The sequence below is a fragment of the Uloborus diversus genome, chromosome 1 (assembly GCF_026930045.1).
Source record: "Uloborus diversus isolate 005 chromosome 1, Udiv.v.3.1, whole genome shotgun sequence".
NCBI lineage: Eukaryota > Metazoa > Arthropoda > Arachnida > Araneae > Uloboridae > Uloborus > Uloborus diversus.
In genome coordinates this window covers 33,480,798-33,507,005 of record NC_072731.1, presented here as the reverse complement: position 1 = coordinate 33,507,005, position 26,208 = coordinate 33,480,798, and the positions used below count along the sequence as shown (strand labels likewise).

Genomic DNA, 26,208 nt, shown 5'->3' with positions numbered 1-26,208 from the left:
TCATCACATTGTCATATATTTAAAAACGATCTTTTTAACAAGATTGGTCAAAATGAACTGAAAACACATCTTTAACTAGAGTTAACAGTCAAAAACTAAAGAATTATTTATTTAAACATCTTGTCTTAGAGCTTTTTAGACCCTCATGTTTTTGGCACCGTATGTCTTTGGGAATTGAAAATTCTTCACTGCTAAACCTGAGCCAAAAAAGCAATTAAACAATTATCCCTTTTCTACATTTTTTAAATAGCTTTTGAGATACGAAACTACTCATTGGCTCGCCTTATAGGAAGTTTTACAAAAGTCACAACTGGCTTCAGGTCTGATTTTTCAACTAAGGTTCTTAAATAATCTTCAAAAATAATTATTTTTCTTAATGTTAGCAAAACAAGAATCGGGTGAAAACTATACATTTCTACTTTAAATGCAAAATCTATCAGAACTTAAATAATAATATCTGTTTCTGAGTATGCTTTTTTGTATTTGTTTTTAATTATAAAATGTATCAAAATACAACTTTATAACTTTTCCCATTCATAAAGCTTAGTTCAATTTCATTCTCGAGTCCCAGTACGGATTTTATAGTGATACTTTATTCTGAAAGTAAATTCACGAAATGTTTCCAAACGAAAGTTTTCCTGCAAATTTCCATGAAAGATATCTTACTAAGTTGCCGAATAAACCAGTACAACTGTGCATATTTGAAGCCTAGAGAATTCAAGCCCACTTTCAATTTTAAAGCTAGATTCTTTTTGTCGTTTCCAGAAAGCGACTTTCTGTCCATAAATCAATTCCCATTTTAGAGCTCTAAGAAGTGTTTGCATCTTTAGATACCAAGCCACGAAATTGTACTTTAAGATTAAATTTTAGAAAATCAGGAAAATTTCCCTTTGATTTTCCGAGGCTTTTCCTTCAAAATAAGCGGAATACTTTATTTCTCGTGCTTGTTCAGCATAGATGTTTTATCAATGGTAAAGAAAAACGACCTCTTTTTTTCAACATTTACGATAAAGTAGAAACCCCGTATCGAGAATCGTATGAGAATCAAAGAAGCCCATAGAATCTTGATTACACTCCGTATTTCAAACTTCTCTTAAATAGGAGTTTTTTTTTCTTTAATTGTAAAACCGATAGTTTCAAAAGGTTCAGCTAAAAACCTGATTCGTACATTGATTTATTTAAACAAACGTTGAGTCAGGAAAATATTGTAGGTCATTAAATTTCAAAGTAAAAACAAATCATTACTAGCCCAGTTATTTTGTTGAATTTTCTACTTCATGCGATACTTGTAAAGTTTTAGAGCTGCCCTTCTTTAGTGCTCATAAAATCATAAATTTAGTTGAAAAAATCTAGTATAGATACTATGTTAACTTTCTCATATTTGGTGTGAACATTTATTCTGCTTTCTTAATTAGAAATAGCGTATCTAAAACACTAACTTTTGCTACTCGTGTATTTCCAGTTATTTTAATACAATACGTTAGGAATTTGAGTTCAAGTTGTTTCTTAAACAGCTTATTAATCATTTTAATTTTAGTTTTTTCAACAAGTTTCTTTTTCTTCGGATGGGAGCGAAAGTTTATATTGTTTAAATTATAACTAGCTGCGTGCCCGGCGTTGCACGGGCTACTTAAAAAATGAAAGAGATGTCCAATTGATGTTTTTGTATTATTCTAACATCAGTTTCTAAAGCGCTAAAGAGTAAATAAATACGCGTAATGCAAGGTTTGCAAAACACCAGTAGAGCATATTTTTGGCAAAAATCTCTTTAACGTTAATCATAGTTATCAATGATACAAGTTATGAGTATTTTCAATTAGCGCAAAAGATGAAAATATATGCATTATCAACTATAATCTACGCTCACGTTAAAATGAATTACATCTGATAGACTATAACTGAAATATTTATGTACAATTACAATGAGCTCTTTACATAAAAGTGACACACACTTTTTGGTTGATTACGTGAAACTAAAGCACCAAGACTATATAAATACCAATAAGTATTAATTTAATACCCAGTCATCAGATTCCAATTTAGCTTTAGTTAAAATCCTTAAAAACAATCATTTTTGTTCAACTCTGTTTCACTTAAAGAAATCCAAACAATCTTAATTTAACATGTTCTTTTAACGATACAAACTGTATTTCAAAAATATAAACAGGAAGGAAAAAGAGAGTTATTACAATTCGAAAACTCACCCATGTGACAGGAAAAAGTCCAACAAAATAAACATAATTAGCCGCACATCCTAAATGTACCAAAATGCGAGGCTGGTGAATGATAAACTTACACTACAGTCAATAAACATAGCTAAAGAAACAACTTTCATATGCTGAAAAGAGTTACGAACGTTGAATGTAAAAAATAAAAAAAAAAAGGACAGACGATAAAATAAAGCCTATGTCCGAATAGAGCAATTAATTTGAAACTAATTTAAAATGAAATTCTAGATGGAGACGTTGTTTTAAGATTTAGACAGCAGCCAAAAAAATCTCTTTAAAAACAATTATTAGAATTTTACTTGCTCACCCATATGCAAAATGGCAACAGGAAAGAAATAAAAATTCCTGAATAATGCTATGTTAATTAACATTTTAATTAATATCTCCGCTAATTAAAGTCGCACAATTACGAGATTGGTACTATTGTTTTCTTTAGAAAATTTCGAATTGACCGGTATTTCGTTTGACTCCCAATTCGCAGCGGTTCTCGAGAAGATCGATCTTCAGACGGACAGACAGACGGATGCGAACAGAGTTTAATATTATAGTGGATAAAATCATTACTTAAATTTTATTTTTACAGGAGGAGGAGCAAGATTTTAATTTTGTTCTAGTCGTAACGCGTATTTCAATCTGATTCTTCTTAAAAAATGATAAAAATATCTACGAACCAAATAAGGTTGAGAAGCAATATTTGGGAATTAGTGAGTAACAACGAACAGGGGGCGAAGCCCCTGGTGTATTTTAAGGACATTATCACATTTAACACCATGTCCATATTCCAGTCAAACTTTCACGTTTTACTAGCCGCCAGGTCTGAATCGCATCTGCAGCATGTTGAAGTACACCGCCTCCGAATGTGCACTTCGCGGGCTTAGTCCCTTCTCGCCGTCTGCGGCGCAGAGAGCCACCATAGGCATCGGCCTCTATGCCTATGGTGGCTCTCCTAAACCATCTGCAGCGGATTGGTGTACAAATAAGTTTTCCGGGAGTACCAAAGGAGTAACTTGGAGCTTTGTCCCGTACTTGATTTCTGCAATAACTGAAATTAGCGAAAGGGTTTTTTAACTGACGTTTTTGGGACGTAAATTACATTTCTTATAGAAGTAAAAGAGGAAAAAAAATAATTGCGATAAACAACGCGTTTCACTTACCTACTCGAAACATTCGCTTGCCCCACGTGACCTGTCGTTGCTTATCCTCTTTAGAAATCTGACATAAGTCAGATCAACTCTAGTAGGCTGTTAACTGCCAAAAAATTAATGACTAGTAGGGGATCAGTTGTTATTCACCTTTGAAAATCATATGCATCCCAGAATATGCTCTGGAGTTTTTTTACAATTTGGATAGATTTTTCTGCCTCCCTCAAAAAAGAGACACTTAATGTGGCCACTTGTGAGTCTTGCTAGTGCCGTTTCTGCGTGACCTATCGTCTACTAGTCACTTCCGCTTTGAGAAATAATTGGTCGCTTACCATTAGCAGAATCCGATATTTCGGACGAAGAAAGGAGGAAGAAGAAATACCTTTTAAATTAATATCTCCACTAATTAAAGTCGTGCAATTACGCAACCTAGCCAAACATGATGTCTGAAAAATTACAAATCCATTGATATCTAGTTAGTTCTCTTGTGTTTTCAAAAACTTGGGAGAACATACATACATAGAAACATTCACACAAAAATGCTATCGACTTTTAATCTATACTAATAGTATAAAGAGAGAGGGCGGATTTTTGTGTGTATTTATGTTCGAAGTAATCTCCGGAACCACTGCACCTATTTGAAAAACTCCTTCATTATATAAAAAGTGCTTTCTTAATGAGTGACATAGGCTATAGTTTGAAAAAAATCCGATAAATAGTTCTTTCTTTATTCCAATTTAGGCCCAAATTTCACATAAAGTCTCAAATATGGGAGTGAAAAATCACTTGCACATATTAATATTATATATCGTTGAAAAGGGTAGAATTTTCCGCGTTCTAAACAATTTGTTTCAATGTTCTAACTTAATTACGGCGGGAGTAATTTTTGGCTTAGCTGAAATTTAGGCACTACTTTCTTCTTTAAATCTATCAATAAAAAGTGAAGGAATTGTCCCACAGTTTTCTTTTAGACACCATTTAAAAAAACGACATTTTTTTACTCCAGATCTCTCTCGACCTATGGTCGATAAACTTAGCTTCTAACTTCAAAGGAAAAAAAAAGTTACAAGCGTTTTTAAATCAAGTTCGAAAGATGTCATTTTGATTCAGGTTGTCAACCATTTTATTTTCGCGTTTCCACGTTTACGCATTTTTGAATCCATTGTTTCTTTCCTTATTTTGCATTTGATTTCTTAAATTTATTTTATTTCGTGTTTCCATGGTAACGCTTTTAAAATCCATCTTTCGCATTTTAATTTCTTAAAAGTATTTTAATATCTGTCGTCATTGCTTGGAAGGGTAATTTTGCACGGTGTTTTTTTTTTTTTTCTTTTATCTAAGCCTGATTGTTGAATATATGTCACTTGACACAATTTTTATTCTCAAGGTAGACCGGGCAAAGCCGGGCAACGCAGCCCTTAATATATAAAGATTTAAAAGCTACTGTTAATGTGATTTTATGCATTTTTGTTTGTTTGGCGAAACATTTATTATTGCCAAAGATAAAACATCCGCTTCACTCGCAAAAAGGGTTGGGTTCCTGTAGCGTGGTCGCTTGGCGCGTTAGGTGCTAAGCAGTTTATTCTAGGATTATTGTTTTAAAGCAACCATAAATGTAATTCATTGTTTTGGTGATTTGTTTTGAAAGGAAAGAAACTTTTGATTTGTTTTTATCCGAGTGAAATGTACGACATTTTTTTTTTCTGACGATGATTTTTGAATGTTCCACGGGATGAATTCTATTATGTTGAATTTGGGTTGTACTATTATTTTCTTTGATATTTAATGCTTTTCTTCCCGTCTTTTTTTTTTTTTTTTTTTTTGACAAGAATCAAGTATTTGTTTCAGCAATTAGTTAAAATATTGTTAGATAGGTGGAGCTAGAATATTTTGCATTTTACTTTACTCCACATTCCCCTACTATACTATAAACCATAACTGAGTCGATTCTTTTGACTAGGAATTAAAAGTTTATTGATCACTTTTAAGTTTTAAAAAAATGTCTTTCTGAAAAACATTTATTCATAGATGCATTCAAAAGACTGAAAAATGTCGATGTTATAATGTGTCACACATGAAGAGACCAGATATATAAAGGTATGTATCGTTGCTTTAATTTTAATTTTCGAATATTTTGGTAGCAAAAACTTAGGTAAAAATTTGTGAATATTTTGAAATTATGACATAATGATCAAAACTGTTTTCGTGCATGCACTTATAATGGAAGCATTCTACCGACTTAAATTTAAACTCGTAATAATTGCAGTATACTTTGAATTTTGTGGTACGTAAAAGTTTGCTTCAGAATATAATTTGAGGAAGCAATTGGCTGGAATGAATATTTAAAATTTAAGTGTTAAAATTTTTGTTTGTGTTGAAAAAAATAAATCAAGAAAAGTTTGATCCCTCGTTTTTTTTCTTTTCTTTTTCTGATGCAAGCATAAACAAGGATAGAAATGGAATTAAGCCGCTATTCATTTTGGATTTATTGTATAGTTTAGATCTTCGAAATAATATTTATAGTTCTGCAGTTAATATTTGCGGTGGGAAGTCGAAACTTTAGTTCTCTCATTACCGACAAACTTAGAGAATTACCTTTAACAGCCCTGTAAAAATTTGTTTAAGAAATGCCGTAAGAAAACCATTGAACAAAGATACATTGACTGCAAACGATGTTTTATTTTGTTTTCAATTAACATAAAACAAGAACTTGAGATCAAACATACAAAAAATTCTTAATGCCTCAAAAAACGCAAAATTATTTTATGCTTAGAAATATCCAACAGAAATCTCCTCTAACCATCTATGACTTAATCATGCGACTTAAGTCATAGAGGGTTAACTTTTAACTCATTTCTTTTTACATCTTCTTTAACTGTATTTTTTCGAAATAAACGTCGTTTGATTGATGACAAAAAAATCTGAAATGCTAAAAAGGAAACGAAAGCAATTTTTATCTTTCACTTGCGATTTTTTCCGTATTTAGTCAAAGTTTTTGCTGAATAGTTTTATCTTAGGAACTTTTTTGGTCATGTTAGTTTGAAAAAAAAAGGGAACCACATTACGTTTTTCCTACAAAAAAAAAAAAAAAAAAAAACTCAAACAATATGCGACTGATTCTATTCCGCCCATGCCGTTATAGATCTCTGGTGGCTTACGAAGAATTCATTGTTATTGTTGCCATTCCTAAGAACACAAATCCATCAGATCCTTAATGAGTCGGCTGCAATGTCCAAGTGAACTGAACATATGAGACATTAGAGACAAATATATTGCTGCAATCTAACCGTCTCGAAACGAATCGTTGAGCAATAAAAGAAACTTCGTGGTGTTCCAGACAACTGTATTTTATTGTCAGGTGTTGCAAAAAATGTAAGACACCTGTTTTGTGTTAGGGAAAAATTAAGTCATGTAAGAGCAGTGAGACAACTATATTTACCACTTTCGTTCCATGTGTTATGTTTTGGTGTTTATTGTTCTTGTGGGGTTTTTTCCTACTTCCAGATTCAGGAATGAACTTTTCCCATAATTTTGAAGATGTACTAATGTTTGTTTTGTTTTTGTTTTCTTTAAAAATCTTACTACTGACTAAATATTTTTGCAATTTTTAAATATTACATTTAAGTTTTATTTTGAGAGCAAAGTTACGTTTTAATTTCAAGTTTTTCAATTGTTAAATATTGTCATATTTAAAAAAGTTTGTCATTACTTGGGTTAATTTTCTTACATTTAAAAAATGTATATTTTAATTTAGCATATATTTTACCTTTTTTTGAATTCAAGCTGTTTGAATTAATTTTAAAAAACAATATAAGACTCAGTTTTTATCTCTACAATTGTTTTAAAAATGATTTTTAACATGTATTAAAGTATATAACTTTGAAAAGTTTTTATCGAAGTGCTTATGTCGCTATTTATTATTATTATTATTTTTTTCAATATTAGAGCTCGAAAGTTTACATTCGAAGACATTTTAATTGTTTATAATTTTAAAATTTGTTGTTCAAATGCTTTTTATTAAAAAAGGAAAACATAAGTACAAGTTGAAATTTACGTCCACATAATTCGCAATATTTTGAGAGAATGTCTTTCATAATGTTTTTTAAAAACTAATATATTTTTTAGCATAGAAGATACATGTTTTGCCTTTATAAAATATTTTTGCTGTCAAAAAAGGTTTATTTGAAATAATTAAGAACTCAGAATTCAGTGAAAAGTGGGTGAGACAGAATGATGATATTTTAAGAAATAGATCTTGGCACATAAGAGGATAGACGACCGTCTTGTTCACTTTTGGGATTTTAGTTTGTTGTTTTACTGCTGACTAAAGACAGTTTACAGTTTAACTAACAGCAGCTGACAGTTTAACTGCTGACTAAACATGTATTTCAAATTAATTTTTTAATACTTTCATGATTGGAAAAACATTATGTTTTAACCGTTTAATAATTCTTACTTGCAATAAAGCATTAAATTAGTGTTTAATGAAGAATAACAAAATCAAACCATTTCCGAACAATAATAACTATAAGTATTATATATAAATATATTTTTAATGAAAACTCAAAACGAAATAAACGAATCTTTTACAAACTCCATTCATATCAGTGCACAAATTCATGAATGAAAACCAATACTTATATGGCGAAAGAACAACTAATGTGTGATTTTTACAATGCAGGGACAATACGGTTGGCCAGTTCATTTTTTCCCCAAGAAGTAAGCTTTAGAGCTTCAAAATTCGCAGTTCGGGACATGAAATCCTTGATATACATGCACTGAACATAGTGCTTCAGTTCAGAGTATTCAGATCAACAATGATTTTACTGTCGTTAAATGTTAGTCACGAAAGTTTCTTCCTAAACTCTGCTGGAGTCAACCATCGGGCTACTCAAGCTTGATTCTTCTTCGTCCGTTTCAATGATGATGCTTGGGGCCTTGATCCCAACTTTCAGCCTGCTGCTGGCTGGTAACCTCAAGGAATTCACACATATGATCTCTTCCTCTTCACTGGCACTGCTTTCGTCCATGCTGGCTTTGCTGGCTCTGGACATATCACATGAACTCTGGTCGTCGGACATGGAACTCATGTCCGTCTGTGCCATCGATTTTGAAGTGATACTGGACGAGTTGGTGGGTACCATCAGATGCATGTTGCCTGCCTTACAGGCTCCATTCTGGTGAGATACTTGGAAAGACACGGACGGTAGGGTTTTGTTCTGGGAGGGTCCACACATGCTGGGCTGGAAACGGACTGTTGGGATTGGCTGTAAAACAAAATGGTTTTGTTAAAATACACATAGCTAAGTATGGATAGTTTCATGATGCCTGTAATAGCATTTTATTAATGAACTTAGCTCAAAATGTATATTTTTGGATTGCTTAAATCACACGTATCCGCTCTCTAAATGCAAGAATTTATGCTTTATTTTCTAATGTGTTCGGGATTATTTAATTTAGCGAAAATAAAATAGTTCCATATTCAGTTTTTTGTACAAAGTATTTACGCATATGCACTTTGGGTCAAACGGTTTGCGGCAAAAATATGTTTTCTCTCCTGTCGCTACATTTATAGCATGAGAGCGCATCTGGGATTTTGCTGCCAAATGTTTCATATGATACGCAGCGTTATATAGCAAAACCCCAAATGAGCCCATATACTATAGATATCAGGATACTTATTTTCGAAACCTCAGACGTCGCTATATATTCTATTTATAAAAAAATGCACCTCAAAAGAAAAAAAAATATTGAGTCCCGACCATGAATATCGACATATGTTATGTACAGTCCTTACGCATATGATAAAATTAATAAATTCCGAACGAAGCAACATTTTTAACTGTTAACTACAATAAAAAACTAATTTCAGTAATTTATAAAAGTATTCTGATGGTTCGGATCCATACTCAATGGGGTATGGACTCTACTTTTTTCATATACTTACTTCATTTCACACTTTTTATTTGCGAGAATTTTATTGCTTATTAAAATGCTCGTAGAATTTGGAATGAAAAAACAATTTTTATATTTTATTTTAAAGCTTTTTCGTTTTGAAATTTATTTGTGGTGAAATTTTTTGAAATTTAAAATATATGTACATGTTTTTTATACTTATTTAAAAAGCAATGTATTGAACTTAGTTTTAACATCAATGTATAGCGCATAAAGAGAGGAAAGCTGATGTTTAACGCTATCTGCACTAAGTATTTCAAGCTTGTATGCTCGAATTTAAAAGCAATTTTGAACTAGTATAGAGACAAAAAAAAAAAAAAAAAAAGAGAACTAATTTGAATTCTGAAATTTTGAATTCAAATTATGTTTTTCGCAATCAAGAGTTGCAACAAGACCCTACACACTGGAGTTATTGTTTCTAGAAACGGTTCCTGTCCCCCAAGCCTGCCCCTCCTCTTGGGCGATTACGTGTGTATAGTTGTGTGTGTGTGTGCGGATTGGCGTGTGTGTGTGTGAGTGTGTATGAGTATGAGCATGCGTGTGTGTAGGACATGGACGCCACTACGCCACTGACCAGGAGAAGCGGCTTCCGGGGGACAGTGCTCAGAAGCCGCGCCTGCAGAGGACGGTGGGGTTGAAAAAGGAGCCAAACATCAAGGACAGTCAAGTGAAAACAATTAGCAATTGTGATTGCTCAAAAAAAAAAAAAAGCTTTTAAAAACGCTTTGAACCTGATGAATTGACTTGAATCAAATAAATCTTCCAAATCTGGATTGTTTGATATGTTTAAAATGCCCAGCATCCATAAATATATGCCTGCTTAAATTTATTTGCTAAATTTATTCGCAAAAATTAAACTTAATACTTACTATTATTTTTCATTGGCAACAGTTAAAAAGCGAGACTACGTTAAATTTGTAATTAATATTATTTTCAACTGTTTTTAGCAACTCGGACATCATCATAACAGAGAAAGTAAGCTAAGAAATAGTCTTTAAAAGCGACATTTTTTCTAAAAAAAAACTGTTTTTTTAGTGTTACAAAATAAGTTTAACAAGTTATCTTAGAAACTACACACCGTGAAAAGAATTTCTCTCTCCATAAAATACAAAATAAACGCCTACACCTGCAAAAAAAGATCTCAATAAATTGAACTTTAAATCTCCTCTTTGAAAGGCAACACGATACATGTTTTCTTTTTCTTTTGGTTCTCATTCTATAGATGGAGAGCTTCAGATATTTTCTGAAGACTAACTTTTGTTGCACGTGAGAGAAGTTCAAAGGAGATGTTATTAATATCAATCTCTTCACTTTAAAGGATCAAAAAACGCTGACAGGAAAGAAAACAAGACGAAAAACGGGTAGTTTAAGATAAATTTCATGTCAAATGCAACGTTTTAAAAAAGGAAAAAGAAATTCATATGGAACGAAAATGTTGAGATCAAAAGGCTGAATTTCACTTACCAATAGATAAGTATCAAAATGTTTAAAATAAAGAAGGGGCGAGGGACTGCAACTAAATCGTGATTTATTCAATGAATTTCTTCCAAAAGGAGATAAAAACGTACCCATATATGCTGATAAAATGGCTGAAAATGATACCCATATTCAGTAAATTACCGCCCATTAGCCAGGGCTTTTGCGCGGTGGATGGGGATCGCATAAAAAAAAAAGAAAATCAAACAAAACTTTACGAGTAGCTACAAAAAAATGTTTTCGCAACACAGTTAAAAAAAATGTTTAACTGTTTTACTGCAAGACTAGGAGAATGAAGAAACGAAAAAATGACCAACAATGAATGCTATCTACTGGAGTCAAGGTTTAATCCACTGTAGTTAAGAGTTAAAATTCCAACTATCAAAATATCACCAAACAGGCAATGGATTCGTTCAAATGTTGAAGCAATTTTCACCCGCCATACCTTGACGAGCGGTTTTCTAGTTATTTAAGAAACAGAAACAGTCGCTCGGTTTCACTTACATTAGAATAACATTTTCGTAAGTTAAAACAAAGATTGAATTTTAAACTCTTGGTACCTTCCCCTACAGTCATGCTCTTACCTCTCCCTGCAATTTTACTAATCTCTCCCCCGCGCAAAAAAAAAAAAAAAAAAACCACGATTTCCATAACGAGACAAAATCCGTTTGAAAACAACATCTAAAAACTATTTTTTTTATCGCAAAAGAAATTCTAAATTTACTAACTTTTCTATTTTAAATCGAATTTGCAAATTCAACCTGCATATTTTAGCAAACGATGTTTTAATTAGCTAAAATAATTCAATCGAAATGACCCTTTAATTTTCTACTACGGGCAAAGCCTTGCGGGTACCACTAGTGTCGAAATAAAAGTAATCAGGAAATGCACAAAAATTATTAAACGCATGATACACTGCAATAAATATTGCAGTAGATTACATTGATTTTTATTATGTATTTTTCATTTGCTTAATTTAATTTTATTTTTATCCAATAAATTTTAATTTGAAAGAACATTTTTAAAAAAGTTAAGTTATTGGAAATGCTTTTTTTTTTCATTGATCGTTCATAAGTTTGGATGTCATTATTTATACTTATAGGGTAATTATGAAACATCTCAACACTTTGGAGATCCCGCCAACCTTAGAAGCCATTGTAACTACAGTAGTCAAAGAGTGATCTAACAACGATAGTAGTCTAGTCGATCGTTGTGAATCGAAGCTCTTGGAAATACAGTGATGGAACAAGAAAATGACTATTAAAAGTCGATCAGGTAAGTTACTCATAGTTTGCACAGCTTGAAGTTAATATTGGCATTGATATTGGTTTTAAATGTTGAGCGTAATAAATGCTTTGGCTTTATGCGATTTCCACGTCATCTGGATCAGACATTTATTAAATTTCATTATCCGTTTCTCTCTTTTTATAAAATGTTAAGGAAGAAGGTAGACATTTGACTTAATCTATTTCAATTGTATTACGTAAAATAGTTTGCAAACTGATTTATGCGGAGTTTTCAAGTCAAAACCAAACTTTACGATTTGATATTAATATATAAGTAAATGTTTCTGAAAAAAGAATTTAATTCTCAAGCATTAATTTGTTATTCACTATTTTCCCTTAAACTGTCAAAATGTTCCTAAATTACCTTATATATTACTAATATATACGCTGTAGTGCGCAAAATGATGAAACTTATGTTTCGTCGCCTCAGAGCAACACTAAGACATCTAATCCCAGAAGTAACACTAAGATATCCCACTGTTGCTCTGAGGCGATGGTTTGTAATTAATAGTTTACTTAAATATTTTCGTTTCTGTTGAAGAATTAGTATTAAGGCATGGGTTATTTCTCCAAGATGAGATCTACACAACTTGCTTTAAAGCTTAAAGCTCAAGCCATCATTAGATTTAAATGTTAAATAGGTAATTAAAGAAAATACAAAAAAAAAAAAACTGTACGAAAAGAACTTTGTCGAAAGTATGCGTTTAAATAAGAGCACTTGGAATTAAAGAAGAAAAACACCCGTTTGGCTCATCTAGATTCGTCGTAAATGATCAAAGAATTCTTCGAAAAAAGTAATCAACATGACAGAGAAGCGAAACTGAAATATTTTCGCAGTTAATAAAATATCATTTGCCATTGTTATATTTCCTTTTAGTTAAATTCAGTTTTAGAGTTTGGTTATGCCACCTTGCGGTGATTAAAGAAATAAGTCAAAGAAGTAAAAAATTTCAGTTTTTCACTGTAATGACCCGTTAGAGTAAAGAACAGTTGGTGACTCTCAATCACCAAAGAGGTGCTTACAAAGGACAAATAACAAGAATAGCATATGTTGCGTCATTACGCTATAGACGAGCCTTGATTATTTAGAGTAATGACGCAACATTCACGCATAAGGATGATGTTTGATTGGGCAGATCATATCCAACGCAAAATGGCACGGTCTTGGTTTTTCCTCTTTCAGCCGTTGTTAGGCAGAGAGTGCAGTTCTTCCTACAATTTTTTAAGAGCGCGGTGCTAACGAAACTTTCTTATCAGTAGAGCTTGTGTAATTTAATACGGATTTACCTACCATTATGTCAAGCCTGTTGATAATATTTTCATTTGGCTATGATTAAATTTTTATTGCAAAATAATGAACTGCTTTCTGAATAACTATTAAAGATGCAGAAATATGTCACTAAAATATTTTTTTCTATGTAGAATAATTTATTCAAACTACAGCATAGATTCTTTAGTACGTTTTGCTCTTTTCTATTGACTTTTCTTTTCTGCTCCGTTGGAATTAGTAACTTGCTTGTAACACGCATATTAGTTAGTAGCAAAAAAAGAAAATTATGCTAAAAAATGTTAATAACTTTAATAGCGAAATATTAGTTATAATCAGAATTTTCCCAACAATAAGCCGTACATTTCTTATTACTTTCTGCTGTTTGCTATATTTTGCTACACTAGGTGGCTCTGCCCCCTGCTCGCTAACGATCACCAACACCCGAAGATTGCTTCGCAATCTTATTTAATTTGCAAAGATTTAAATCGGCAATTAGAAAGAAAGAGATTCAAAACGCATTATGAGCTCTCTTTGGATCAAAAAGCACCCCCTTCTCCGGGTTTCAGAATAACTTGTACCAACTTGCAGAGCCGTCCCAAAAAAGGGAGTGATCTTAACTATTTCACTTTGCCCCACATTCCCCTACTTCGTTTTAAACTACAATCACATGAATGATCATGATTTAACAAATTTTCAACAAAAGTTAATTTCTAGAGTACACATAAAAGAAGTACAAGTCTTACGAACAGTCGTGAAAAATTTTTTAAATTATTTGCGAAACATTTATTTAGTATTGAACGAAACTAATGCTTTTCAAATATAAAATTCTTCGAAAAATACCATTTTAAAACGAAAAGAGATTGGCTGAGAAAGGAAATTCAACGTCAAGTCCATCTGCGCTGAAAATGAAATTACGATTGAAAAGAATATAATGAAACTTTGTTGACCAAAATGGCAACGCATGACGCGTAAAGGAGATATTTTAAACCTTGACAAAAAAGTTTTCGCAGTAGTAAACTTTTCACTCTATCTTTTATGAAGCACCTAGAAATGTCGAAATTTTTTTGTCAGAATCTTGTAGAGAAAATTTTCTTGAGAAATGCGCAATAACGTACGAGTGAGGAAAAATTGCCGACTGATTTATGTGACAAGAGTTACGAAAGAGTAGAAACTTTCACGATTTTAGAGGCGAAAATATTTTTTACGGGGCTATTTTATAAAAGAGCCGATGAAACAAACTTGCAACGTGTGGAAACTAAATTCTATTTGAAATCAATAAATACATTTGAATACACACAATGTAAAAGATAATAACGCAACGTTAATCTGTACAAACCGTGTTGAAAACTGCAGACACATGTTTTGAGGTTGCGTTGAACCACTTTTTTTAATGCAAAAGGAGAAGCATCACGTGCCTGCAGTTCTCTTTCACATTTTTGTATATTAACGTTGTATTATAAATTTTAAAAATTATAAATGTAATTATAACTTTTATGTATGTAATTATAATGTATGTATCTAATTATAATGTATGTATCTAATTATAATGTATGTATCTAATTATAACATTTTAAAAATTTTAATTGGTTTTAATAATTTACAAATTCATTTTACCAAACATATTACCTTCTTGATTTAAAAATATATTAACATACGTAAATACACACGCTCGACAAAACTTGTCAAAATGGTCTTCAATATGTGCTGTACAAAGGGTACGGTTGCCAGTACGTACATACAGATGTCATGAAAAAGAAAGCCGAAATTATTAATGTCAGCATAATTAAAATGAACACAAAACATCCGTTATTTCGTACCAGGAAGAAATAGATTGGAATGAGATAGCGGGAAGTATTCAATTCCAAACTCAATATCGAATTTTCAGGGCATTGGTTGCTGGAGCGTGAGACTTTCTCGCAAGTTCATTAACCTGCCCATTCGACAGGTTAATAAGTTTGCAAGGAGTTAGCGTAATTAAATCCTTGTAATTAAATATGCATCCATTTTCAAACACTGAAAGGTTTCTTTAAATTTCTCAGAATGGTAAATGAAAAAGAAAATGGCTTGAAATTAGTGATCAATGCATTAAAAGCAAAAGGAAGAGGACCCCAATAAGAACAGTCAAATAAGGGGAAAAAATGAGAAGAAAATAACTGTAAGAGAAAATTATGTGAATCGATTACGAATGATCCCCCAAAAATATAAGGAACAAGAAGCGTAAAGAGAGAGAAAGACAGGAAAAAAGTTGGGTAAAATTACAGGAATAAATGAAAGAAATGACACAGACTAAAGGAATATAAGAATGAAAAAAAAGACAAACAAAAGCTTTTGATCCTAAAATATATTTTCGCTCAAGAGTTACACATTCTAGAGAACGACATTTATCATCTTAAAGCTGACTTGTACTTTTTTCAATTTGTCTCTTTCTAATTGAACAAAAACGAGCTGATGTGTTCATCACATGACTTCCTTTTACGCCAATTTAATAATAATAGTGCTTTAAGTAATCAAGGAAACACTAAATATTTTCACCTCTTGTTTGTTGCGAACCGAAGCGAAAAAAAGTTTTACACAGATTTATTTCCCCATTATTGGTAATTTTAATGTGACTTAATGGTTAACTCTCTAAATATCGCCAATAGTGACCGAATTAAAACCAGATTTTTTTTTTAAATCGCCAAACTTTTCGCCAAGTTGGCAACAAAACTAGGCGACCAAAAGCCTGGCGATGCATTGCCAAGTGTCCGCCAAATTATAACACTACTTGAGTTTGCATCAAAATTAACAAAGATTTCCCCAAAAAGGTGTAAAAGACCGCTTTTGAAACATCCGAATGCAACCAAAAGGGGAGGTGCACAACTTGACTACACTAGGAGTCTACTTGACGAATTTCAACTTTCTACGACATACCGTTTTTGAGTTATGCGAGATACATACGCACATACACACACACATACATACGCATACACACACACATACATACATACATGCGGACGTCACGAGAAAACTTCTTGTAATTAACTCGGGAATCGTCAAAATGGATATTTCGTGCGTCTATACGTTCTTAGGCACTTATCCACGTGTGGTCGAGTCGAAAAAAAAAACTCAACATTCATTCGGGGGTGAGCAAAATGTAAATTAAGGTCGATTTTTGAGCGAAAATTTTTTTGTGAATGCAATGCTTCCTTTTTTATAAAAGAAAGTAAAAATGGGGCTTTTGGAACAGAAACTATTTCAAAATTCTTGAGATCAAAACTTTTTTAAAAGCAAGCGAAAAACAAATTTTACGTAGTTTAAAACGCGTTAGAAACTATAAGAAGCTTTGCAATGGGGCTTAACCTTTTTTTTTTTTTTTTTGCTGGAATGGTTTCTTCCAACAAGCAACCGTTAGAAACTAGAAGTAAAAATGTAAAAGTGAAGAAGCCTTTCTTCGAAATGCTCCTTTTGACTCTTCAATAGTACATCGACAGAATGTTAAGCTGTGACACAGTTGAGTCATCGTTTTTAAGTACAAATATATGCTACAAAAAGTTGTTCTTTTCTCGAGGGAAAATAAGACATGTCTGATCAGCTTTTTTTATTTCATTATCAAGAATAAGAAAGAAAGAAATTTAAGAAAAACAGTGTTTTGATACATCAGACAACGCAACGAAAGTGACGCATTTCAAAAACGTTCCTTATCTTTAGCAATAAAATTATTTTATAAAATAATTTGAATCGAAAGGCAATTTCATCACAAAATGAATCAATACAAACTGAGTTTTAAACATGAAAGTTCTTGTAGTAAGAAACTGTTTGAGAGTGAATGAATAAAACAAATAACGAAACAAAATTAATATTGAATTTTTAATTTCGCCTTTTTCTTATAATGCTAAATAATGTAGTTTATCTAAAATTCCGTCCAGGAGCTCATTGCTGAATTAAAGAAACTTTTAAAGAGAAATTATTCGCTCTATGGGGCTCGAAGATGAAACCGAGAAGCTGAAAATAATGCTGATTATGACTTTAGAACTCTTTTCCATGATATAACTAATAATTTGCTGAGAACATGCCATATAATAAACTAATGAAATCAAAGCATAACAAGAAGTTCAGTTCAGAACTAAACGAGGCTACTTTCCCGTATACCAATATCGACTTTATAGTATGTGATCAAAAGTTCTCAAACTTAGCTAAAACCACAAATTTTTATACCATAACTTTTTAAGAAGTTTGAGCCGATTAAAGAAAATATGCCTCGCTCATGTAAAGAATTAGATGAGTAAAATGTAAATAAACGAACAAATAAAGTAGCAGCACCTTTTAAACAAAGTAGCAAATACATTTTATTCATTTAAAAAAATCTTTAGCCGCTTTCAAAAAGAAAAAAAAAAGGAATAAAAACTAATAAACTCATTAAAATAAATACATCATATAAAAAATAAAATTAATTTGAAATTTGGCATCTTGAATTCAAATTATGTTTTCGCAATCACGAGTGTGTGTGTAGGCGTGTGTGTTTGTGTCTGTGTGCAGGCATGAGTGTGTGCGTAGGTGCGTGTATGTATGTGTGTGTGTGTGTGTGTGTGTGTGTGTAGGATATGGACGCAACCTGGAGTTGGTTTTTTGCTAGAGGAGCAGCATCGGGAGGGGCCGGTCGACGGTGTTGCTGCAGAGGAAGGCGGGAGGGGGCTGGGGAATAAAATCATAGGAACGTCATTCAAAGGTCAAGTGAGAACGATAAGCAATTTGTGATTGCTCAAAAAAAGGTTTGTTTTTCCCCTGTTGCCAAAAATAATTTTAAAAATGAATTAATGTAATTTTGAAATAAAAAATAAAATCTATAAGATATCAACTTAAAATAATAATTTTCAATATCGAAAAAAAAATCATTAAAGCATATTTTTAAGTAGAAACATAAAGGATTCCAAATTTCTCCGCCAGAAACTGAATATGTAAATTAAAATTTTAGAATGAAAATAAAAACAAATCGTATTAACAATAACTATTTCACAGTAAAACCCATGGCTGCGAAGTCGGACTCGGAGTGAATCTTATTTTGGGACAAAAGAGTCAGATTAGGGAGCCCAAGGTATTTAATTCCAAGACTCGGAGTCGAAATCCGTCATTTCCCTTAAAATCCGGAAATCTGCCAATGTTTCTGGAATAGGAGTCGGACTTATTTTGAGATAAAGGAGTCGGAGTCAAATTTCCAAGAGAATCGGAGTCAGTCATTTTTCCTCCGCGTATAAATTTTTGCCAAAGCTACGAAGTCAGAATCGAATCGGGGAGTCAGAGTCAGACTTTTCGAGCACAGGAGTCGGAATCGGAGTCAGGTTCCCCAAAATTCTCAGAGTCGGAGTCGGGAGTTTGTCGTCAAGAGCTATTTCCAATAAAATTTGTTTGAAGTAAATCCGCCTTCAAGTTTGGAATCTACATTGACTTTCAGTTTCCACGTGGGCGCTAATGTTAAGGGATTTGAACTGTTCAAAATTGAACGGAAAATTGATCAAAAAGATATTTTATGCACATGTTTTTCTTAAAAAGCTTTTTAATACAAAGTTTGTTTGAAGCAAATTCGTCTCTAAGTTCGGGATTGCCTTGAATTTCCCCGTAGGCGCTATGTTAAGTTTTTTTGAACTGTCCAAAATTGAAAGAAAAATTGTTCAAATCAAAAAGTGAAATATAGCAATGAGATGCCCTCGCTGAGATCTTTCGAACGATAAAAAATTGTTCGAACCGGAATATTCACTCAAATGTTATTAGGGGTGTGGTGGGACAGACAGACCGACAGACATTTTCCCCCATCTCAATACCCTACTTTCCAATTTTTAATTTTTCGATATTTATTTAACTATTTTATTTATTTTTGACTTCTTTTTTTCTTTGTTTTTCGCGATGCAAATTTTTCAAGATGCATTAGCCTTCTTTCATGCTTTATTTTCTTTCTCTGACTTTTACTGGGAAAGTAGGCTAAAAACAGAAATGAAACAAAAATTTCATTAAGATAGTTGGTGAGTAAATTATCTAAAATTTAAAGTAGAGTGGAGTGATTGGAGTTGCTACGGAACGAAATTTTAAGATTAACCTGATTTTTACTGTATTTTATTTTATTTTTTTGATGGTCAAAGTTTCATTCCATGACGAGCGAAATGAAAATATATTTTTTATAGAAAAAAAGGTCTATTAATGGTGTATTTATAATTTGCTAAGTTAATGTTGTTTCTTTCTTCGTTTTTATTTTAAAGAATTCTAACTGCAGATATTGTTGTCCGTTAAAAATTACTTCAAAACCGGAGACATCGCCCCCTGCTTTATCTAACAAACTGCTTGAGGGTAGAAATGTCCGCAGTATGTATCCCTTATTAATTAAAATATCAATCTTCCTTTTTGGTTCCTTTTAGGTCACGATGCCGTAATGCAGAGGAAAGTGTAAACCTAATCTGATAAACATTATGTCAATGTAAAAGATTTTTATTAGAAAAAAGACTACGACGAAAAATACTTTGTTTGAAACTTTATATTTAAATTTTCAAAACTTATATTAAGGTAAAGATTTTTTAAAAAAAAAAACCCTGACACACAGCTCCTAAATCACAGCTAAAAAAATAATCGATCATATCACCTTTTAAAAAGGAAAAAAAAAAAAGAAAAAATGCACATTTGTTTTAGGAGCTGCGATGGATACAGATAGACACGCGAATGCAGTTAGTTACACACGTCAAACTTATAACCAACCCTCTTTTTGCTTTGAGGATTAAAAATATATGAACTTTTGTTGCACACTTATAACGTTGTGTCTAACTAAAAAAAATTCAGACATTTTCTGAAGTTCTAAATAAAATGAAAACCTTCTCTTTCTTGCTTATACTTTAAAAATAAAACATGCGTTACTTTTTGCCTTTCGCTTTAAATCAGAATTAGTAACCATCAGCAAAAAACACAAAACAAAAGCTAAATAAGGAAAAAAACCCTCTAAAGTTAATATGAAAGTCAAAATCTTTAGTTTATCGGGGAAACAAAATATATACATAAAAATATTTGCAATTTATGAAGACTTTTGACTTACTTGGCAGTTTGCGCTCTGACCAGCTCTTCCCCTACCCAGAATATACTGTTGATACTGGGAGACTACGCATAATATACAATATACCTAAAATGAAAATGGTCGCGAATATTAATTTACAAATAAACATTGTACGATTATCAAAAATTAATTTCGATGAAGTCCTTTCAAAAAATTGTAACACAAGTATCATTTCCACTTAAACCAGTCATCCATTTGAACAATGTCATTATTACTAGTCTCAGGGGCTATCCATAAATGATGTCACACTTTTTAAAAGCACTTTTGGCTCGTTCTTCCTTTGTCACAAAGTGTAACACTTTGCTCTCTTTGTCACATGTCAAGCTCTTTTCACAAAAATTTACAATAGAAAAATTTCCTGTCACGGTGTTAGTGTTTAAACTCCTCTGAAACGGCTTGACTGATTTTTATGAAATTTTTTATTTTTACTTGGAAGGTATGAAAATAGGTCATAAAGTATTTTTTCACACCGACAGGTAATCTGGTTTTCCCTATCCAAAACTTTTTTTGAAAATCATTGTAAAAACCATTGTTGAAAATAATAGTAAAAACCATTGTTGAAAGTCATTGTAAAAACGATTGTTGAAACTTATTATAAAAGCCTTGCTTGAATTAATTATAAATATCGCATTTGTAAACAAGCCGAAAATAGGAAAAAAAATAAAAATAAATCATTGAGAGTTTTCCGACGTTTTACCGGAGCGTCGAGTCCTTTTGTCATTTATTCTGTATTTCTTTCGTATCACAAAGCAGTGCGTGCGAAATTTTGAACGATTCAAAAATTTTGTCTGTGCGTGTGCGTGTATTACTGTATTGAGAAAATGATTGGTTGGTGTTTCTTTTTTGTTTTTATCGGTGATCGTCATCTGCAGTGCTCCATTCCTCTTTCCGTCAAAGATCTCATCCCAACAAACTTACAATACATTCGTTATTTTTTAATTAACAACTAAAATATTCGCTAGAAAATATTTATAAGGCAGAACAACGTTTGCCGGGTAAGCTAGTCTTCTTATAAAAGATGTGTGATGGGACACGATTTGCTACCCCTCCCTCTAGCAATTTCACGAACCCTCTCCCCCTCAAAACTTGAGCTCATTAGTGAATGACCCCTTAAGCGTTTTAGACTACCTGTAAAGAATAATTCATTCATTTTATTTATGGACAGCCCCTTGTCGGAAACATTAACCTAATAACAAACCACTCTAAAATAGTGGCTACCAGCGACACGCCATTTGGACAAATAACATCAAGTGATTATTATTGCATTAACAGTTTTCGTAATTACGTCACTCACGTTCATCCACCGAATAATTGCAGGTGACATAATTTTCCGGTGGAAAATTCTAGTCGGACAGCAACATTTCAATTCACGGTGCATTTTTCCGGAGAGTGACATTTTAGCAAATTCATCTTTTTCACTTCCCCAAGCCACAAGGGATGCGAAAAGACTAGTTTGCGCAATCGAATTTTACTTCAATTCGATGCGGTTGGAAATAATATTTCATTATAAATTTATACTTATGATTTAAATAGCAGAGTGAGAAATAGCAAAATTTAATTCGACAAAATTGCAGATTACTGCCTACATAAGTTTAGGAGTTACAACAGAATAAAAACTTATTTGGCACTCACAAAGAGATTCGTAGTAACACCAAAACACGTGTATGCCGCAATCTGAAATTTTGTGCATTTAAACCTTGTTATTTCTTATTTTACTTCTCAAACACAAAGGTATTTGTTCAACTTTATTTGTACATCATGTTTCAGAAGATTAAATAAATACTTTTGTTCTTGAAAAGTATAAACATAAACGAAAAAAAAAAAAAAAAACTATGTATAATACCACAAATTGCAGATTACTGCCGACACGTGTTTCGGGGTTACGTGAAAAATGGGTTCCTTGAAACCTTGAAACACATTTGTGCTATTATACAATGTTATTTTTTGTTTTATCATATTACATTTTCTGTCAAGTTTCGCTGTAATATTTCAAGTACAATCTCTCCGTTATGCTTAAGTAAATGCTTAATTCGTAAGAACTAAAGCTAAAATCAATTTCATTGAACTGAAAGAGCCACAAAAAAGTATACTAATGTTGATATTCAGTTTCCAGTAATTGGTATGTATAAATCTGTATAGTAAATCCAAAGCGTTGCTGCAACGCTTTTTATTGCAATACTTAGCTAAACCAAGAGCATAAGACAGTCAAGGAATTTCAAAATGGTCTCCAAATAGTTTAAACAAAACAGGAAAAATTATTATAAGTCATATTGCTTGGAGCGAAATTTTTTTTGGAGGTACCAACTTTTGCAGCCATACGGTTCATCTGAAAGTTATTTACCTCAAATAAAACCTTTTGAAATGAAATTAAAATATTAAATTTAGTATATTATTTACTTGTAACCTTTCATTCATTTAGTTTTCAATAAGTATACATATGTATTGTATGGTTACTTTAAAAAAGGATGTTAATTTGCAAATAAATATAAAGAAAGTTACATTTTATGGGGGAAAACTATTTTAAAAATAATGGATACAGCTCGCATTGGAAGAAACTATGGATGAAGCAGTTTTATGCTCTTCCTTATTTGATGATTTCCTATTTAGCGAAGTTTGATCTTTAAGAGCTTCGATTACTGGCTCTTAATTTAAAGCTTTTATTTTAAATGAAGAGCCGATCCTAAGAATAGATCAATGTGGAGCATACACTGCTTGACAATTGCTAAGGAACAATTACATTTTTTGGAATAGTTAAGAATAGATAATGATTAAAGAAACAGAACGAAATATATAGTTAGTAGGGAGGATGTGCCTTTATTATAAGTACAATGAAGTAAAAACTTAAAAATAAAAAAATAATCCTACTTAGATGATTTTCATACAACACCAAAAAAATGATCTAGGTCAGAATGATGGAGACATGAGTACATTAATATGATGTATGATTATCAGGGACACTGATGCACAATTTACATCTGTCTTCGATACTCCCTACTAATTATTGAGGAGTGCTTGGGGGATGTTTTCCCCACTCCTCTCTCAATGCGGATTTGAGTTCTTGTACTGTTCTGGGAGGGACAGTTCGTCGCGCAACACGTCTGTCCAGAGCCTCCCAGGCAAGCTCATACGGATTTAAGACGGGAAAGTAAGCAGGCCACTGCATACAGAGAATGTTTTCATTTTGCAGTGTGTCTGACACTTCAATGCTCCAGTGTGGCCGTGTATCGTCGTCCTTAAAGAGAAAATCTGGACCGATAGCCCCCCTTAAAAAGACTAACATGGTCCAGCATAGCAGCTCTGCAATACATTCGCGACGGATCGCTTTCTTATTTAAAAATGTAAAGCTGTGTTCTGCCATTGTGCATGATGCCTGCCCACACCATGACGCCTGGGCCGTACCGATCACGTTCGCAAACAAATTTTTCTGCATAACGTGTTCCACGCTCTCTCCACAGTAGTTGGTGACCAGAATCACTCGTTACACTGAAACGAGATTCGTCAGAGAACATCACTCTAGACCAATTTTGATGATCCCACGAACATGTTCCTTAGACCAGCGTAATCTCTCTCGACGATGGCGTAGTTGAACTTATATGCAACGTACGGGCTTCCGTGCGTACAAACCGACATTATTTAGTCGCCGTGAGATGGTTCTTGCAGAAACATACGTACCGGTAGCGGTTGTTAGATTTGCAGCTGAGCGAAATTTCTGTCCCTTTTTGCCACGAGGGCTACATAGCGATCCTCTGAAGGTGTGGTGCTCCTACCACGACCCCCGGCATGCTTTTGCAAAACATTTCCACCTTCAGCGGCCGTCTATAATCGGGAGAATGCACTTTTTGATACACCCATTGCAGCAGCCACAGTGGTGAGACTTTGACCTGCTTCCAGTCGTCCAACCGCTCGTCCACATCGTAGATACTCAAATGATGTCTTGCTGACATTTTACTCTTAAGTATTTCAAGAACCAAGCAGAATTTTAGAGAAAAACCTTTTTTAACATCCAGCACTATTTTTGTTGAAAACCAAACAGCGTGAATTTTCGTACGAATTTTGAGCGTGTATGCAATGTCTTTTATACAGATAACGAGTCTTGGTCTACCACGCCATCTGAACTTGAATTTATTTCCATTGGCCAGGTGGTTGAGGTACAAATTTGCATAAATCACTTGTTCCTTAGCAATTGTCAAGCAGTGTAGATTGTGGATAACTTCCAACAAAATAGTGCCGAAGACTAACTAAATCTAAAACAGAAAATGAAAAGTATCTATGAAATAGTGATTGTACAATAGGGGGGAAAACAAATCGAAAATAATTTTTTTAATATTGCGGAAAAGTTACGATTTGGTTCCATTAAGAGAGAGCAAAAATATTTTTATAATGCGTTTCCATCTTAATTGTTTATTCTGATCTTCAATTTCACAAAAATGTACATTTTTCGTAACGTTTCGTTTTTAGGTTTTTAATATAAGTAATTTAAATTTTTGGTTAAAGGAAAAAAGTAGTCACCGGTATCATAAAGAATGTATTAGAATTAGTACTTTATTTTAAGTATTCATCTGAAGGGTTCCTCTAAACTTGAAATGTACAAAACTTGATTTATTTGCTTTGGTTTTGCAATATTTCCCTTTTAACTTTTTTTTTCTTTTCAATATTCAACTATTAATGCCACAGAAAAGTTGTTGATGATGCCACAAACATACAGCTGAAACGCTTTTATTCTCCGTTTTTTTTTATTTTTGAGCTCTTCTCTGACCTTGATTTTATTTTTTAAGTCTGTTTTAACACTATGACGATATGAAGAGACCAACGTAAATGTTGAAAAAAAAATTGAGGTTCTTCAGCTTCTCAAAATTCATTTCAAGGAGCTGTTACAGTGGTTAGTATGTCAAATTCATTTTACCAACGTCCATTGAGACATCTATCGAAACACTAAGATGGCAAATCTGAAGGACACAGTGCATTCTGTGGAATTATTGAAAAAGCATTGGCTGAATGGGAACAGTTGCTAACTTCACCGTTTGAGACAATTCAAGTTAGTACTTAAGCTTCTTCTATTTATTTTTGTAAGACTAACACTTTGAAATACAAAATATTGAAAAAATCTTAGCAAAAAGAGAAAAAAAAAGTATCTCGAATCGTTTTGAATTTAATTTAGTACTTTTTTTTCATTTCTATGTCTTTTTTACTACTACTATTATTATTACTTGCTTTACATCTGTCTCAAAATGTACAGCTCAAAACAATTAGTTTTGTTACATTCAAAACTTCAAACTGTACACATTTTTCTTTGCAAAACTTCAAAGCAAGAAAGTTGCTGACTAAGAATTTCATTTTCATTACACAGCGTGAGTGAAGAGGAGAACTAATTATACAAAAACAATGTGCAAGATTAGCAAGTCGAGAGGAATTTCATTCTAACTCCCGTAGGAGCTACAATGTGCAGGGATTGAACTAATTCAGCAGTTTTTTTTTTCCTTTCTCCGCCTTTCTTTAGTTTAAGAGAAGGGTTGAAATAAAATGAGGAAAAAAGTGGCGCTATTAAAGAAAAAATGGCTTGGTTGACAATTTTTATAAGCTTTATGAAATGAAAATACTGATCATAAATTTTAAAACATTATTTTCTCAGAAAGTATTTTTATTTTTAATTTAGTTAGTCTTCTCAGGTACTAGACTAACTTGAGTATCTTCTCAGGTACTCAGGTTAGTCTTCTAGTGTACTTTTAGACAGTGGCGGATACAAGGAGAGTGTCATGTAGGTAATTTCTCCCCCCCCCCCCATTGA

At 32.6% G+C, this 26,208-nt stretch overlaps 1 protein-coding gene across 1 annotated transcript in view; it reads right to left on the bottom strand.

The window, feature by feature from the left end:
- Positions 1 to 7,975: 7,975 nt before the first annotated feature.
- Positions 7,976 to 26,208, bottom strand: part of LOC129234534 (uncharacterized) — a 130,329-nt gene continuing 112,096 nt past the window's right edge. Inside the window, exons 6-7 of the mRNA XM_054868549.1 lie at positions 20,406 to 20,489; positions 7,976 to 8,637 (exon numbers count right to left, since the gene is read on the bottom strand). Coding sequence (XP_054724524.1) covers positions 8,230 to 8,637; positions 20,406 to 20,489 — 492 coding nt within the window. The 3' untranslated portion in view covers positions 7,976 to 8,229. The remainder of the gene's footprint in view (positions 8,638 to 20,405; positions 20,490 to 26,208) is intronic.